The sequence below is a fragment of the Mobula birostris genome, chromosome 26 (assembly GCF_030028105.1).
Source record: "Mobula birostris isolate sMobBir1 chromosome 26, sMobBir1.hap1, whole genome shotgun sequence".
NCBI lineage: Eukaryota > Metazoa > Chordata > Chondrichthyes > Myliobatiformes > Myliobatidae > Mobula > Mobula birostris.
The window spans coordinates 7361212-7379247 of record NC_092395.1 but is presented as its reverse complement, the minus strand read 5'-3'; the positions used below and the strand labels follow the sequence as shown (position 1 = coordinate 7379247).

General features: G+C 44.6%; 1 protein-coding gene across 6 annotated transcripts in view; it reads left to right on the top strand.

The window, feature by feature from the left end:
* The window catches only part of LOC140188351 (phospholipid-transporting ATPase IC-like), a 158616-nt gene that overhangs the window by 109828 nt on the left and 30752 nt on the right, over positions 1-18036 (top strand). For all 6 annotated transcript variants that reach the window (XM_072244525.1, XM_072244522.1, XM_072244523.1 and 3 more), the window contains 7 exons: positions 2075-2231; positions 3475-3663; positions 5797-5909; positions 13036-13200; positions 13316-13427; positions 15287-15362; positions 17167-17311. In XM_072244525.1, the coding sequence (XP_072100626.1) occupies positions 2075-2231; positions 3475-3663; positions 5797-5909; positions 13036-13200; positions 13316-13427; positions 15287-15362; positions 17167-17311 (957 nt within the window). The remainder of the gene's footprint in view (positions 1-2074; positions 2232-3474; positions 3664-5796; positions 5910-13035; positions 13201-13315; positions 13428-15286; positions 15363-17166; positions 17312-18036) is intronic.

Here is an 18036-nt window from a genome sequence, read left to right as displayed (position 1 = left end):
ATTAAAGTTTAGAGCAGGGAGGTGAGAGCATTAGGGAGGTAAAAATATTAGAGAGGGTCGAAGAAGAAACCTTTCACCTAGAGGTTGGTTAAATCTGATGGTTCTCACAAATTTAATAAGCATTAGATTAATTGGAATTGGAACACATTTAAACATGAGAAATATCTGCAGAAATGCAAAGCAACATATGCAAAATGCTGGAGAAACTCAACAGGTCAGGCAGCAGGCTTGAAAATGAATAAACAGTTGATATTTTGGGCTGAGACGCTTCTCAGAACCAGAAAGGAAGGGCGAAGCAGCCAGAATGAAAAGGTGTGGGGAGGGGCAGAACAGTAGCCTGAGGGTGAAGCCGGGGGGTGTGAAAGGTAAAGGGGTGGAGAGCAAGGAACCTGATCAGAGAGAGGAGTGGACCATAGGCGAAAGGGAAGGAGGAGGCGATCCAGGGGGAGATGATAGACAGGTGAGGAAACGTAAAAGGTCAGTGTGGGGAACAAAAGAAGGGGAGGGTTGAGAGAAATAAACCAGAGTGTATTGAAGCAACAGGGCCTGGGACCTAGAGCAGGGTATGTTCTGATGTTTGGATGATTTAAACACCAGGCCAGATGGAAAAGGCAGGGTGTCAGGACCAGAGCTGAGGGTCGGGCCAGTTCTGCTTGCTGCTCTGCGCTGTGCTGCCCCAGGCTTCATGTCTATGGACTCACTTTTGCTCTGAATGTTATTCGCTTACTTTTATTGTTTGCATGGTGTGCTTTTTTTCTCTTTGCACATTGGGTGTTTGACAGTCTTCTTCTCTTTAATGAGTTCAGTTGGGTTTCTTTGTTTTGTGGCTGCCCGTAAGGAGACAAATCTCAAGGTTGTATCGTGTATACATACTTTGATAATAAATGTACTTTGAACTTTAATTTACTATTCTCACATGTAAAGCTTCTCTTGCATACTGTTTGTACGGATCAAATGCATATGTTGCATTTCTCTACATGTTTCAATGTACATGAGACAAATAAAGCTAATCTAAGCTAAAATCTAATCATTACCCAGTATATTGAGGAAGTATATGGGAAAAGAATAACAGAATGCAGAATAAAATGCAATGGTTACAGTGAAAGTGCATTGCAGGTAGACAATAAGGTGCAAGGCCATAATGAGGTAGATAGTGAGGTCTGAAGTCCATCTTATTGTTGTAGGGAACCATTGAATAGTCTTGTAACAGTGGAGAATCTTCAGGCAGGTGGGAGGGGGAGATGAGAGGATGTCCAGGATCGATGGGGTCTTTGATTACGCAGGCTACTTTACTGAGGCAGCAAGAATTGTAGGTGGAATCCATGGATCAGCAGGGCTGGTAAACAGAGTGATTAGGATCGAGGACCTGATTGTCGGTTTGGACGTGAAGGGCTAAGGACCCTCTGATGAGCTGGGTGTGAGTATGACTGTATGGATGTAAGGTATGGGTATCGTACTGCTGGCATTACATTATTGGCTTACAATCCAGGGTTTTCCGTCCATTATTTAAATTAAAAAGTTTCATAATATGAATTTAAATTCACTTTTGAAGATAAGTGGGTACCAATTAGCATCATCATCATCTAATCTAGATTTGTAAAGTGCATGATAAAACGATTAGAAACTAAATTCCATTTCTCCTTCATACTCTGGATTGATGGAGTGCTTACAGCATGAGTCATAAGAGTGATTTAGCATGAAAGCAGGCCCTTCAGCCCCTCTCACTGATGCTGACCAAGCTGCCTATCCAAGCTAGTCCCAATTCAGATTTATTTATCACATGTACATCGAACCTTAGGAGGTGAAATGCACCATTTGCTTTAGGAACCAACACACCTAGGGATCTGCTGGGGACAGCCGGAAAGTGTCACCACATATTCTGGTGCCAACATACCGTAGCGTGCTCACAATGTCCCATATCCCTCCTAACCATTCCTATCTCTGTATCTGTCCAAATGTTCCTTTAAATGTTGTTATTGTACCTGCCTCCACCTTGTTCAGTAAACACACCACTGTTCAAATTCCCACTGTGCATGACACTCTCCGATGCAGAACGTTACTGGGTCTCTTCCAGGTGGTTGACCTGAGCTGGAACGCCTTTGCGGACGGAAAGCTGAAGTTCTACGATGGGTCACTTTTGGAACGGATCCGCTCGGGAAACGAGCCAGGAGTCCACGAGTTCTTTAAGCTGCTGGCTCTTTGTCACACAGTCATGGTGGAGGAGAAGCAGGGTGAGTCTTGCGTGTCTTGGCAGGGATTAAATTGCTTTGTTTTCTGTGCCCAATGTGGTCAGGTGTGTTGGATCCTGATACTTCTGCGATCCAAAAGCTCTTTGGAAGTCAAGAATGAGGCATAAAACTTGGTTACGATTGTTTTATTAAGTGTCACAAGACCAAAGGAGAGTGTGGATTGGACTGTATAGTTGTTATTTTCCTCGTAGTTCAACTTTCCATAAGACCATAAGATATAGGAGGAGAATTAGGCCATTTGGCCCATCAAGTCTGTTCCGCCATTTCATCATGGCAGATCCATTTTCCCTCTTAGCCCTAATCTTCTGTCATCTTACCATATCCCTTCATTCCCTGACCAGTCAAGAATCTATCAACCTCTGCTTTAAATGTACATAAAGACTTCCACAGATTCATCACGCTCTGGCTAAAGAAATTCCTCCTCATCTCAGTTCTAAAAGAATGCCCTTCTATTCTGAGGCTGTGTCCTTAGACTCCCCACCAAGGGAAGCATCCTCTCCGCATCCACTGTATCAAGGCCTTTCAACATTCGATAGGTTTAATTAGGTCACCCCTCATTCTCCTGAGTTCCAGTGAGTACTTTGGTTTGTTTGTGTTTTTATATAATTAGCTATATACATGATTTAGCATGTTCAGCATGATTTTTTTTGGTGGTTGTAGTTTCCTTTGTATCTTTCTGCAAACTTTTTAGTTTCAGTGGCAGGTATTGCAAAACTTGAATAGGGTCTATATTATTGATTAATGTAAGCAATGGGATTTGAATGGAATGTGGGCCATCATCAATCTGACTTAGGAGGACCAGATCACGTTGGGTCACTCCCTTTTGTCTTTGTTCTTTCTCCCTGCCACTGGGCTTTGTCTTTGCTCTCCACTATCTTCCTTTCCCCTTGTCTCCTTTGTTCTTGTAACGCTTAATAAAGTGATCATAATCAATGAGTTTTATACCACATTCTTGACATCCAAAGCACCTTGGACCAGAAAAAAATATATAAGGAGGGTAGATGTTAAGGTGTTTCTACTGGCAGGACAATCTGCGGCAAAGGTACAAGGTAACAGGTCAGTTTCTTAAAACTGAGGTGGCAGCAACTTCTTCTCCCCAGAGGATGGTGAATCTCTGGTGAAACACAGAGGGTTAAGTGCCATCATGATGGAGACTACCCAGATGGAATGTGAGATGATGCTGCTCCAACCGTGTTTGAGATCCCTTCCTTTTCATTTCTTCAAGGCCAGCTCACATACCAGGCCACTTCTCCAGACGAAGAGGCTCTGGTGACTGCAGCGAGGAACTTTGGCTTTGTGTTTCTATCTCGTACGCAGGACACCATCACCATCAGTGAGCTAGGGGTGAAGAGGATGTACACTGTGCTGGCCATTTTGGACTTCAGTAGCAGTCGCAAGAGAATGTCTGTCATCTGTAAGTAACCTGACTTTGACTGGAAAAAGTGCAATGTTCCTCTTCTGTGTGTTGGAACGTTAAAGATAAGATAGAATCATAAAGCTATAGAAAAGTACAGCATAGAAACAGGCCCTTCAGCCCATCAGTCCATGCTGAACCATTTAAACCACCTACTCCCGTCAACCTGCACTGGGACCTATAGCCCTTCATAACCCCTACCATCCATGTACCTATCCAAACTTTTCTTAAACACTGAAATCGAGCTCGCATGCACCATTTGCACTGGCTGGCAGCTCATTCCACAATCTCACCACCTTCTTGAGTGAAGAAGTCCTCCTCAGGTTCCCCTTAAATATTTCACCTTTCACCCTTAACCCCTGACCTCTAATTGTAGTCCTATCAAACCTCAGTGGAAAAAGCCTGCTTGCATTTACGCTATCTATACCTTCATAATTTTGTATACCACTATCAAATCTCCTTTTAATCTTCTGTGTTCTAAAAAATAAAGTCTGAACCTGTTCAACCTTATCATATAACTCAGGTCCTCCAATCCTGGCAACATCCTTGTAAACCCTTATCTTCATTTGTCACATCAAATCTCTCGTATCTTGGCTTATATCACCTTGTCTCACCTCTCTCTCTAAATTCAATCCTCGTTCTGCATTCTCAGTCCCAAAGCAGGGTCGATCTGAAACCTTGGCCATCCCCCTGTCTCCACGGATGCTGACTGACCTGCCAAGTTCTTGCTGCAATTTTTTTTTTTAGCTCCAGATTCCAGCATCTGCAGTCTCTTGTGTTTCGCTCTTTGAAATCCATTCGTCCCATCCCCTTGGACGTTTCGGAGAGCTGCTGGAAGCAGTAAATCAGGAAATAATTTGACAACTAAATCAAGCTGTGACTTTTATGAGTTATGGTCCAATCCCAGTGACAATTGAACTCAAAGTTGAGTTTATTGTCATCTGCACAAGTGCACGTACGCACAGGTGCGGTGAAAATCTTACTTGCAGCAGCATCCCCGGCACTGAACGGCACACTCACCAGATTCACAAGGAACAAAACTATCAATTAACCCCAAATTATGCAAAGGTTATATAGGAAGGAACACAATTAGAACGAAAAAATATCCAAATTCTATTGTAGGACAAACTAGTTACAGTTTTGCTGTACTGAGGTAGTGAGTAAGGTTATGCCGGTTGATTCGAGAATGGTTGAAGGGAAGTTGCTGTTCTTGAACCTAGTGGTGTGGGACTACAGGCTTCTGTACCTCCTGCCCAATGGGAGCTGTGAGAAGACTGCCTGGCCCAGATGGCGGGGATCTTAGATGACAGATATTGCCTTCCTGAGGCAGCATCTCCTGTAGATACTACTGATCGTGGGGAGAGATGAGCCCACGATGTGCTAAACAATAAGACATTCAGTACTGAGCAAAGTCTTTCCTTTTTTGGCATGTGCTTGCGTACGAGCGAGTCTGTGCGTGTGCGTCTGCGTGTGCGCATCCGTGATGATGTCTTTTTCATGGCTTTTACAAGGCGCGGAGCGAGCGAGAGAGACTGTGTGGCGCGCCACTCCTCACAGACATTTTCGCAGTATTTTTCCCTTTTATTTTACAAGGTCGAATTGCGATCTCGACACTCAACCCGGCACGGATGGAAAGCGTACTCGGGAGCGGATCTGACTAGCTTTGAACCCGGGAACCTCCGCTCCCGGTCCAGCGCCAATGTTATTGTGCCACCGGCTGGCCCCTGAGCAAAAGTCTTCGGCACATTTTATTTATGTATAAATATAAACAGTATATCTATAAAATATAGAGGGAGGGAGAGATATATAGAGAGAGAGACAGAAAGAAAGAAAACACATATGTATAGCTAGGGTGCCGAAGACTTTTGCACAGTACTGTAGGAGCAGAATTACATCAATCAGCCCATCGAGTCTCCTCTGCTATTCCAACATTGCTGATTTGTTATCCCTCTCAGTCCCCATTCTCCTGCCTTCTCCCCATAACCTTTCACACCTTTAAGTGTTGGGCTGATGTTGGCATTTTCCTTGCCCAGAGCCCAATCTCAGAAGTTGTGAATTCTCTGAAAAAGCTGATGGAAGAGTCCAAAAGAAGCATTTCCTCAACTATGAATGCTTATTTTTTTTATCCTGCAGTGAAAGATTCAGAAGGGAAGATTACACTGTACTCCAAAGGAGCAGACGTTGTGATATACCAGAGGCTTCACCTCAACTGTTCCCACAAGGAAAGTACTCAGAAAGCCCTCGATGTAAGCTATATGTTTGTTTCCATAATTACGTAGATTAACTGACCTCCTGAGGGTGGGCTCTATTGCCATTTCCAAAAAAATGTAGCCATGGAGATTTTGAGAGAAGGGGAATTTTCTTCTGTAGCATAGTGGTTAGAATAACGCTTTGCATCGCCAATAACCTGCATTCAATTGCTGTCGCTGTCCGTAAGGAATATGTACGTTCTCCCTGGGACCACATAGGTTTCCTCTGGATGCTCGGGTTTCCTAACACTTTCCAAAAACGTACATACTCGGTTTTGAAATATATAGAGCAGCACGATAGCATAATGTTTTACAGCGTAAGTAACCCAGATTAAATTGGCAAGATGTCCAGGTTAGGTTAATCGGTCACTTGGCTGTTATCGGGTGGCGTGGCCATTTACCGTGCTGTATCTCGAAGAATACTAGGAATATTGTTCAGTCTTTCACATTTTACTTTCAATTACCTTCAGTCTTGTAAATTGTAAACCTCTCTGGATCCTGTATGTGTTGAGGGAATTGAAGGTCCTTGTGTATTGAACTGATATATTGATTTGATATTTTCTGTGGTACACATGTGCCTGCACTCTCCTGATCAAGAAGGGATCAGGAGGCTTGTGAGTGGAATATGCATAAGAAACTAACCAAAAATATCACTATCTTAAAGAATCATAATCAGGTTTATTTTCAATGATATATGCCATGAAATTTGTTGTGTTGTGGCAGCAGCAACGTTTCCTTGAAATTTTTTACTATTGCATGGACCAACTGAGCAGAAATATTTACATGACCTGAAAAATGCATGGCACTTTAGATGTTTTTCTTTGTGATATGCACATCAAACAAACATAAACCACAACTCACAACAAGTGAAATATGTCAGGCAGTCAAAGCGACTGACAGGCACTATGACAAAAATAAAATGTTTTTACTAGATGGTGTTGGCGTTCAGCGGGCTGGTGGTTTATTAACACTGACCTACTAACTTCCATTCTGTGTTTATTGTTACAATTTGTAAACAGCATTGTAACTTGAAACACTGACAATGTAAATACATTGAAGCACTAAAATATTTCAAAGTAAAGGTTCTGGTATGTTTATTACTCAGAAAGTATATGAATTATACTCATCAGATAATTACAGGGAATTTCAAAATTATATTGATACTCTATAAAAGAAAATGCCAGCTGGACAGCAACAAAGGCTATGTGTGTGGGAGCATTTCAGTTACTCTGCAGTCATGCAGTTGCACAGCTTAGAGTGAACCGTGGGCAACAGTACAGCAGGCAAAGTACGATATATAGTATATATCCACATATATGAGGTAAAACATTTCACTGGTTTTCATGAGCATCAGACACCTCAAAGGTTAGTGGAACTGAATGGCTTTAATGCCATGGTGGACAGAACTTCAAGGAGTTGAAAACTTACTGCAAGCAGAAAAGAGTGTGGAATTCAGATTGGATTTGGTTTACTATTGTCACATGTGCGCACTTTGGACACCTTTAGTTACACTTGTACTCTTGTTCGTTAATGCAAATATCTAATCAGCCAATCATGTGGCAACATCTCAATGCATAAAAGCACACAGACATGGTCAAGAGGTTCAGTTGTTGTTCAGCTGAATCATCAGAATGGAGAAAAAATGTGACCTAAGTGACTTGGACCGTGGAATGATTGCTGGTGCCAGATGGGGTGGTTTGAGTATCTCAGAAACTGTTGATCTTCTGGGAGTCTCACCCACAACTACCTCTGGACTTTACACAGAATGGTATGAAAAAGAAAAAAAATCTTGTGAGTGGCAGTTCTATGGAGGAAAATGCCTTTTAATGAGAGAGGCGGTGGAGAATGGCCAGACTCGTTCAAGATGACAGGAAGGTCAAATAATCATGCGTTACAACAGTAGTGTGCAGAAGAGCATCTCTGAATGCAAAACACATTGAATCTTGAAGTGAGTGGGCTACAACAGCAGAGGACCACATATCTACACTCAGTGGCTACTTAATTAGATACCTTCTATACCAAAGAAATAGGCCAATGAATGTACCTAGATACAGTTGAAAAACATGTCTTAAATACTTCTGCTCCTTTGTCTTATGGTCTTACATACTTTATTGATCCCGAGGGAAATTGGGTTTCGTTACAGCAGCACCAACCAAGAATAGAGCATAAATATAGCAATACAAAAACCACAAACAATCAAACAACAATATGCAAACTATGCCAGATGGAAGTAAGTCCAGGACCAGCCTATTGGCTCAGGGTGTCTGACCCTCCATGGGAGGAGCTGCAAAGTTCGATGGCCACAGGCAGGAACAACCTCCTGTGACACCCAGTGTTGTATCTCGATGGAATATGGCCGGAGTCCAACAGCAAAAAGTTCAATATCCGGTCTACAAACACGCTCCTCGATCGTAATATGACCAGGATTGCACCATCCGTTGTTAACCAGAACAGTAAGCACCCAACTTCTTTACGCTTACCGCTCTCAGTGCACTTCCGGTCAGCTGGAACGGTCTGGAAGCCGTCCATGGAGAAGTTTTGGTTGGGTATGTCCTCATGCAGCCCCGTTCCAGTGAAACACATAACACTGCACTCCCGAAATGTTCTCTGACGCCTGGCTAGCGCCGTGAACTCGTCCATTTTATTGCCTACCAAACTCCTCTTCTCCATAAGTCTCTGTTGTCTCGACCCGGTCCTCTTTCCTCGACTTTGTGTTTTCCTCCAGATTTCAGCAGGGGTGTCCCCCGCTCTGTTCGCTAAACTGGCCAGCATAAGCTCAATCAGCTGGTCCCTGGGATAAACAATGCGACCATACTGCTACCCCGCTAATGAGACGTATCCGAATGTAACTATTTCCAGCACTAATAACCCAAATAAAACACTCTCCACCAGCATGTTAGAGAGGGTGCAGCTTCAACGTATTACCGTGAAAAAAAATACAACAAATAACGTAAGTTAAAAAAGTTAGAAGAAAAAAGTAAGAAAACTAGCAGAACGGCTGTAACAGGCTGCATGCACGACCGGCGCATGGCGCACTATTTTGTGCAAGTAATTATACAGTTAATAAATAATTTGAAGAAGAGGTGTTATAGAGTCCTTAGGTTGTGGAATCAGTCCAGCATTGAGTTGAGTTGTCCCTGCTGGTTTATGAGCCTGATAAGACCGTAAAACATAGCAGTGGAATTAGGCTATTTGGCCCATCAAATTTGCTCCACTGTTCCATCATGTCTGATTTATGATCTCTCTCAACCCCATTTTCCTGCCTTCTCCTCGTAATGTTTGATGCTGTTACTAATCAAGAACCTATCGACCCCTGCTTTAAATATACCCAATGACTTGCCCTCCACGGCCATCTGTGACAATGAATTCCATGGACCCACAGAAGGCTGAAAGGTGGTAACTGTTCCTGAACCTGGTGGTTTAGGACCAAAGGCTTCTGTACCTCCTGCATGACGGTAGTGAAAACAAGAGAGCATAGCCTGGATGGTGAAGGTCTTTGATGATTGGCCCATCACTCCTTGTCGATGATTTGTCTTTTGGACTTTAGAACTGAGTGTAGCATCATATGCTAATGTCATATCTAAGATCACAATGGAAGATGGTGAATTTGGGCACCCTTGCTTCAATTATTATTATGATTTGTTTCTCCTACAAGGGTACAGAAGCTTGTTCTGTGCTTTTTACAGAGGGAAAATATATTTGAGGCCTTGTTGATCAGTTCCTGAACCAATGGTCGGAGCTTTGTAAGGGATCTCTCTCCAGGGTAGCCACAGGCAGCCAAGAAGATGAGGAATAGAAAGCGACGCTGTAGACTGTAACGTCGAAACAGTGAGCTGTTGCTCTCCTCTCTCGCTGTGACAAGAATGATACTTCTGTTTCCCTCATTAGTGAGAGAGAGAGAGAGAGAGAGAGATAGATAGAGAGAGAGAGAGAGACTGAGACTGTGGCATGTCAAGCTGTTGGGGGGAATAGCAGTTTTTGATGGACTTTAGATCATGGTCTCTGGGGGCTTTGTCATTTGGGTGGTGGTTTTGCTGAGGCAGGTAGGGGGGGAAGGAGAGGGGGAGGGTCGACAGGTTGTTGCTGTTGGTGTACGTGAGGGGAAGGGGGGTTTTGAGGTGCTAATGTTTTCCTCTCATTCCTCCTTTGGGGGTTTCCTTCTGTCTCATGGATGTCTGTGAGCAGTAAGAATTCCAGGTTGTATACTGTATACATTCTCTGATATTCAATGGAACTCGTCGTCGTCGTGACTACCCCTCGAGGTCGAGGATGATGGTCTTCGTTCTGAAGAAGTGGCCCACAGAGCGAAGACGCCTGTGCGTGTATTTGTTTAACGTGTACTTGATGTTGCACTCCAAGAAGCACACGATACTTCACAAATCAACCAACTGATTCCAATGGCATGGAAACCACGACGATTGGAGCTGATGGATTTGTTGCAGCCTTCATCCGCCTGCACAGCCGTTGAGTTCGAAGTAACTTCGTCCACCTGTTCCACCGTTGAGGTCTTGGTTGGATTGTTCTTTGTCAGGGACCTCACCTTCGACCTTACCACCATGGGTGACCCTCCCAGGAGCATAGCTCCAGACGGCATCGCTTTTGGGATCTCAGGACCACACAAGCTTCTCCACCGCGACAAGGTGACAATCCATGGAACTATTGAACTGTTGAACTGGGGGATAATTGGGGGTGGTATGGGGTATTGCTCCCTGATTGGCTCTTTCATTATGGGGACCCCCAAGCCTCTAAATCAGTGCAACACGCACAGAGTCTTGGCGGCACTCAGCAAGTCAGGCAACATCTATTGGGAGGGAGAAACAGCTGAACTTCCGGGTCGAGACCCTTCATCAAGTCCCTCAGTAAGGGACACACAGATCAGGACGTGCATGTTTAAATTGCAAATTTTACTTCACAAGCTCTTCAGTCATTGAAGGATGCAGGGACAGATCTCTCATTTCAGCGGGAAAATGCAATTAACATATTAAAACAGATGGGGCGATGTAGGTAGAGGCAGGGTCACTGTAATTTGAGTGTAGTTTATGGTGCGCAGCTCATTTCGTTGTGAGTTATTCTCCAAAGGCCAAAAGCCTCTGACCTTTTAATCCAATTTCCCTTGTTAAATAATTAAAGTGAGTCACGTACGCCGATAATATTGTTCTGTGTGCAGAATATGATGGGGAGAAGAGTGGCTGGATTGTGATGGAGTGTCTGAGCCAGTCTGTTGAAGGGCAGGAACTGAGCGGGAAACGGCGCCAGCTAAACGGAAATAAAACACCTTTTAAGTTCAGAGTTCAAAGCCAATTCATTATCAAAGTACACACATGTCACCAGATACAACCCAGTGATGCATTTTCTTGTGGGCAGCATGGTGACGTAGTGGTTAACACAGTGCTTTACAGTGCCAGAGACCCAGGTTCATTTCCCCTGCTGTCCGTAAGGAGTTCGTACGTTCTCCCCGTGACCGCATGGGTTTCCTCTGGGTGCTCCGGTTTCCTCCCATAGTCTAAAAACCTACCATTTGGTAGGTTAATTGGTCATTGTGAATTGTCCTGTAGTTAGGCTAGGATCAAATCGGGGGATTGCTGGATGGCACGGTTCAAAGGGCCGAAGGGCCTGTTCTGCGCTGCATCTCAGTAAAATTAAATAAATAGTGATACATTTAAGCTGTCAGTTTGATATTATGAGCATCGATATACTTTAGGACATCGGATATACAGCACAGATCATAGACCATAGAACATAGGTCTTAGGCGCAAATATATAGCTGGGGTGCACGGTACTGCGTTTGTCAACGTGGAGCAGAGAGAGGGTTTGTAAATCTGGCGCGAGCAAAAGATGTTGGGAATGGCTTGATAAGGAGTGTCAGGGATGGGGGAGGGGGTTGTTGTCACGGGTGCAGACACACCCAGCACTGAGACATCAGGAAAGGTCACTTGATTCCAAACAATTGGTTTATTGATCACTACAGACTGTCTTGCTGGTGCTTCCCACTCCCTCCCCTCTCCCTGCCCCTTTCCCACCCTCAGCCCACAATAGAAACTCATATCAGAATCAGCTTGATCATCACTCACATTGTCATGAAATTTGAGCTGGTCCAACAGAACGTAGAACAGTACAGCCCAGTAATAGCCCTTCGGCCCACGATTTTATGCAAACTCCTTAAGCTACTCCAAGATCAATCTAACCCGCCCCTCCCACATAGCCCTCCATTTTTCTTTCATCCATGTGCCTGTCTAGGAGTCCCTTAGACTGTAATGTATCTGTCTCAAATACAAGCCCTGCCTGTCCTTCCAATTATCTACAACTCTCTCTGTTTTAAAAAAGTCTACCTCTGACCTTCCCCCTATCTATTCCTAAAATCACTTTAAAATTATGCCCTATCGTATGAGTAATTTCCTGTAAACTGTCTCTGGCTGTCAACTCTATCTGTGCCTCTTAGTATCTTATACACCTCTAATCAACTCACCTCAAATTCTCCTTTACTCCAAAGAGAAAGGCCTTGTGTCTCTCAATCTCTCCTCATAAAACATGCTCTCAAATCCAGGCAGCATCCTGGTAAATCTCCTCTGCACCCTCTCTGAAGTTTCTAGATCCTTACTATAATGAAGTGACTGGAACTGACCAAAGGAGTCCAAATGTGGTCTAGCCAGTGTTTTACAGAGCAGCAAATTAGCTTGTGGTTCTTGAACTCAATCTCCTACCCAATGAAGGCCAACACACCACGTGGTTTCTTAACCACCCTATTGACCTGTGTGACAATTTTGAGGGATTTATGGACGTGGGTCCCACACTGACACACTGCTAAGATCTCTGCCGTTAACCCTGTACTCCATCTTCAAGTTTGACCTTCTAAACTTGGGGGTGGGGGGTTATATAGGAGGCAGGGTTTGAAGGTCAGCACAACATTGTGGGCCGAAGGGCCTGTAATGTGCTGTACTATTCTATGTTCTATGTTCTAAAATGAATCCTTTCACACTTCTTCAGGTTGAACTCCATCTGCCACTTCTCAGCCCAACTCTGCATCTTGTCAATGTTCCACTATGACAACCTTCTACACTATCACAGCACCACCAACCTTCGTGTCATTTTCAAACTTACTAACCCACCCCTCCATTCTCTGCAGTTCTTTGCAACAGAAACACTGCGGACTTTGTGCCTGGCTTCTAAAGATGTGGAGGAAAACTACTTCAGCAACTGGAGCCAAAGGCATCAGAAAGCCAGCGTGGCTTTACAGAACCGTGGAAGATTGCTCGAAGCCTTGTATGAAGAAATTGAAACAGATCTGGTGGTAAGCTGTTGGTTTTATTCCTTGGCTTTGTCAGAAGCAGCATACAGTTTCTCTTCATCATGTATCTGAGAAAGGCCTCTCTTTCTGTGATGTTCTAACGCCTCTCTCATTGCAGCTTATCGGAGCAACAGCCATAGAAGATAAGTTGCAAGTTCGAGTCCCCGAAACCATTCAGAACTTGAAAGCTGCAGATATTAAAATCTGGGTCCTGACTGGAGACAAGAAAGGTACTGGGACTGTCAGAGTTAGTTATTCCAATCCTTTGTCGGTTTTACATACATTTCCTCTGTTAGTCAATCACTGAGCATCTCCCAAACCCCAAGTGGTCCTTCAGCCACCCAAAGCGGTGGAGTCAAAGCAGCATGTTGCGTAGACACACACCCTATAGGTTCAGATTCAGATCTATTTATCACAGGTACGTCGAAGCAGACAGTGAAATTTGCATTAACAAGCAACACACCGAAGGATATACGGGGGCAACCCGTAAGTGCACTGCACGTTCTAGCACCAACATAACGTGCCTACAGTGCTTGGCAGAACAACACAGAACACAGCAAAACAGAAGGCAATGAACATTGGAACAACAACAGCAAAACAAGCTCTATTCATCCCTCCCACCGACCCACCCAACACACGCATACGTAGTCCTCCAACCCCAGGGCAGGCTGTCTTCAGCCTCTGTCCTCCAGTGGACTTGGACTCACGGACACTGGGCCTTCGACTTCCCCAGCAGACTTGTGGAGATTTGTAGCTCACCAAGTCAGTGTTAACTATGAAATCTCTTTTCCATCAATCTGACTCCAAATTCCTTTTTTTAAATTCGCCCACACCTTCCCATCACCTCCCGCACTCGCCCACACACGAACAGCCTCAAAACAATAAAGTTTAGCTTTATTTATCACACGCATAATAAAACATACAGTCAAATGCGTCGCTTGCGTCAACAACCGACATGTGCTGCGGCAGCCCGTAAGAGTCGCCATGCTTCTGACACCAACATAGCATGCGCACAATTCCCGAGTCCTATGCCTTTTTGGAACGTTGGAGGAAAATGGAGGACCCAGACTTTGTGCCTGGCTTCTAAAGATGTTTAGGAAAACTAAAGTTTAGGAAAAGTGACAGGAATTGAACCCCTGTCCTCCAGTCGTTGATGCTGTGAAGGTTTGCGCTCACCACAATGCTACACTGCTGCCCCCCCCTCCGCCAATCCCTAGCTATTTAACCTCTTTCCCAACCCTCACATAATTGTGGTATAGGAGGCCAAGTCATTGGGTGTATTTAAGGCAGAGATTGATAGGTATCTGAGTAGCCAGGGCATCAAAGGTTATGGTGAGAAGGTGAGGGGGGGTGGTGAGACTAAATGGGAGAATGGATCAGCTCATGATAAAATGGCGGAGCAGACTCGATGGGCGGAATGGCCAACTTCTGCTCCTTTGTCTTATAGAAACCAGAGCAGACGGAGAGCCTGTGTGTTTGCGGGGAAAATGCGCAAACGCTGCACAGAGAGCACCAGAGGTTGGGTTAGACCTGGGACACTGCCTCTGTGAGGGAGAAGCTCTGTCTGCCGTGTGGATGCACGGAACCACAAGAACTTTGATTCTGACAGAGCAGAAAATGTCTAGATAGCTCGCTGGAACATCTCAGCAGCTCAGAGAGCTTGTGTGGAAGGAATTGAACCGAGTTCCACTGAGGATCATTCACCTTTACAGAGAACATTACAGCACAACGACAGGCCCTAATCATGATGCCAATCCAAACCTCAACACACAGGAGCAGAATTAGACCATTGAGTCTGCTACACTATTCAATCATGGCTGTTTCATTATCCTTTGAACCCTATTCTCCTGCCTTCTCCCTGCAACCTTTGACCCCCGACTAATCAAGAACTGCCACCCAGTGACTTGGTCTTCATTGCCGTCCATGACAATGAATTCCATGGACTCACCACCCTCTGGCTAAATAAATTCCTCCTTGTCTCGGTTCTAAAGAAACATCTCTCGATTCTGAGGCCATGTCGTCTGGTCCTACGTGGTCTGAGTATAGGATTTCTTTAATTTATATATTTTTTGTTTCCCATTTTTAACAGAAACAGCCATTAATATTGGATATTCCTGTAAGTTGCTGTCAGAGCAAATGGAGCTGTTTGAAGACAGTGAAATTGAGTAAGTAAGGAACATTGCACTGGGTGTTGTGCACTCAGTAGAGCTGCAGTCTCACAAGTCCGGGGAGCCGGGTTTAACCCTAGCTTCTGCTGCTGTCCGTGTGAAGTCTGCACATTCTCCCAGGTAGAGGATGAGAGCTCAATTCCCATCACTGCCTGTAAGGAGTTTGTAAGTCCTCCCCGTGACCGCGTGGGTCTCCTCTAAGCACACAGGACTCCCCCCACATCCCAAAGTGTGCAGGCTCAGAGGTAAATAGTGGCAGAATCGGAGTGAAGTAGGGGGGAATGCAGGTCGAACAAAATGGGATTGATGTGTGTGATTGATGCTACCAATGGGTTAAATGGACTATTTTCAAGCCTCCAGCAGAGACAGTATTGGATCAGTATCTGAATCGGAATCAGGTTTAATATCCCTGGCATATGTCATGAAATTTGTTGTTTTGTGGCAGCAGTACATTGCAATAGAGAATAATAAAAACTAAACATTACAATTAAGAAAGTATAAATAAAAAAGAAAATTAAAGAAAAAGATATTGAGGTAGCGTTCGTGGGTTCATTGTCCATTCAGAGATCTGATGGTGGAGGGGAAGAAGCTTTTCCTGAATCGTTGAGTGAGTGTCTTCAGGCTCCTGTACCTCCTCCCTGATGGTAGCAATGAGAAGAGGGCATGTCCTGGGTAAAGGGGGTCCTTAATGGTGGATTCTGCCTTATTGAGGCATTGCCTTTCGAAGGATTTCCATGTCCCTGGCATTGGTGGGAGGTGGGGGAGGGCGAAGAAGTGAGTGAGTTGATCAGGGAGGTTGGACACGGCAAATCAGGCCAGGCGGAACATTCCAGGTCTGGGAACCATCCCCCTCCCATCTGTGAGTAGCCTTGTCTGTGGAAGAGGGAGAGGCAGAGTGTGACCCTTATACCACACTTGGAATGTTGTGTTCATTTCTGCTCACTTCATTGTAGGATAGGAAGCTTTAGAGAGGATGCTGGTTGGACCAGAGAGCATGTCTTAAGAATGAGTGAGGTAGGAGTTGAGTGGATGAGAGGAGATAAAGGTGTTTAAGATGACATGCACGTCCATCATTAAGGACCTCCATCACCCAGGTCATGGCTTGTTCTCATTGTTACCATCAGGAAGGAGGAAGCCTGCAGGCTCACACTCAACGATTCAGGAACAGCTTCTTCCCCTCTGCCATCTGATTTCTGTATGGACATTGAACCCATGAACACTGCCTCACTACTTTTCATTTTTATATTTGCAGTACTCATTTCATTACTACATACTGTAATTTGTGTTTTTTTTTGGTTTTATTCTGTTATTACACATTGCAATGTACGACCGCCACATAACACCAAATTTCACCCCATGTGCTGGTGATATATAAACCTGATTCTGACTCTGATGTGAGGCATAGATTGAGCGGACAGCTAGAGACTTTTTCCCAGGGTGAAGGTGACTAAAACAAGGGCACATAACTTTAAGGTGATTGGAGGAAAGTATAAGGGGGGATGTCAGATGTGGTTTTTTTCTACACGGAATGGCAGATATGTAGAATCACTGCCGGAGATGGTGATAGAGGCAGATATATTAGGGACATTTAAGAGACTCTTAGATAGACACATGGATGAAGGAAAAGTGAAGGGAATTGTTAGATTGATCTTGGAGTAGGTTAAACCGTTGGCATGACATCATGGGCCGAAGGGCCTGTACTGTGCTGTAGTGTTCTGTGCTCTATGTCCTCTGGATTGCAAGCTTCCTGTTGGTCAATCTACAATAACTCACTCATGTTTGTCTCCTGTCACCACCTCAGCGTTGCTCTGGAGAGGCTGCAGAAGAAGAACTGTCCATACAGAGATGTTAATGCTGTAGGCATCTCGGAGGCTATGAGGAACAGCGAGGAGCCCGATTTCCTGGCGTGTAACAACAAAGCATTAATTATCACCGGCAGCTATCTGGTATGTGCTCGCATTGAGGATTTATGAATGGTTCAAAAGCAGTCTTGTTTGTTTAGGGTTGGAGGCAGCGCGGAGTTAATCACTGGAGATGCTTGTCTAGCTGTAAGCACTTTGTACCATGCAATGCCATCATCTGTTTCACACCATGGCTGCTAGAATGAGAAAGCCCTTAATCTCAGAATAAGAACCAGCTTTGTTATCAGTGACATATAGTACTGTGCAAAAGTCTTTGGCGCATAGGGTGCTTAAGACTTCTGAACAGTACTGTAGTAATTCGATGTATTGCACTGTACTGCTGCCGCAAAAAAAAACAAATTTCATGACATGTGAGCGATGATAAACCTGATTCTGATCTGGGTCTCCATTGTGGACTGAGAGTGGGAAGGGGACGGGGAGAGGAGAATCATGGTTGGGAAAAGGGGGAGGGAGAGGGGAGGGAGTGGGAAGCACCAGAGAGACATTTTGTAATGATCAATAAACCAGTTGTTTGGAATCAAATGACCTTGCCTGGTGTCTCCGGGCTGGGTGTGTCTCACCCGTGGCCACCCCCTGACCCTGGCACTCCTTCTCTGCCATCTGTCCCCCACCCCTCCCATGGTTCTCCACTCTCATCATACCCACATCCTTTGCTCCAGCCAAACATAAACTTGCTCTCCGCTCCACGTTGACTGTGGAAACATCTTAAGCACCCCAGCTATATACTGTTTATGTGCCTACGACTTTTG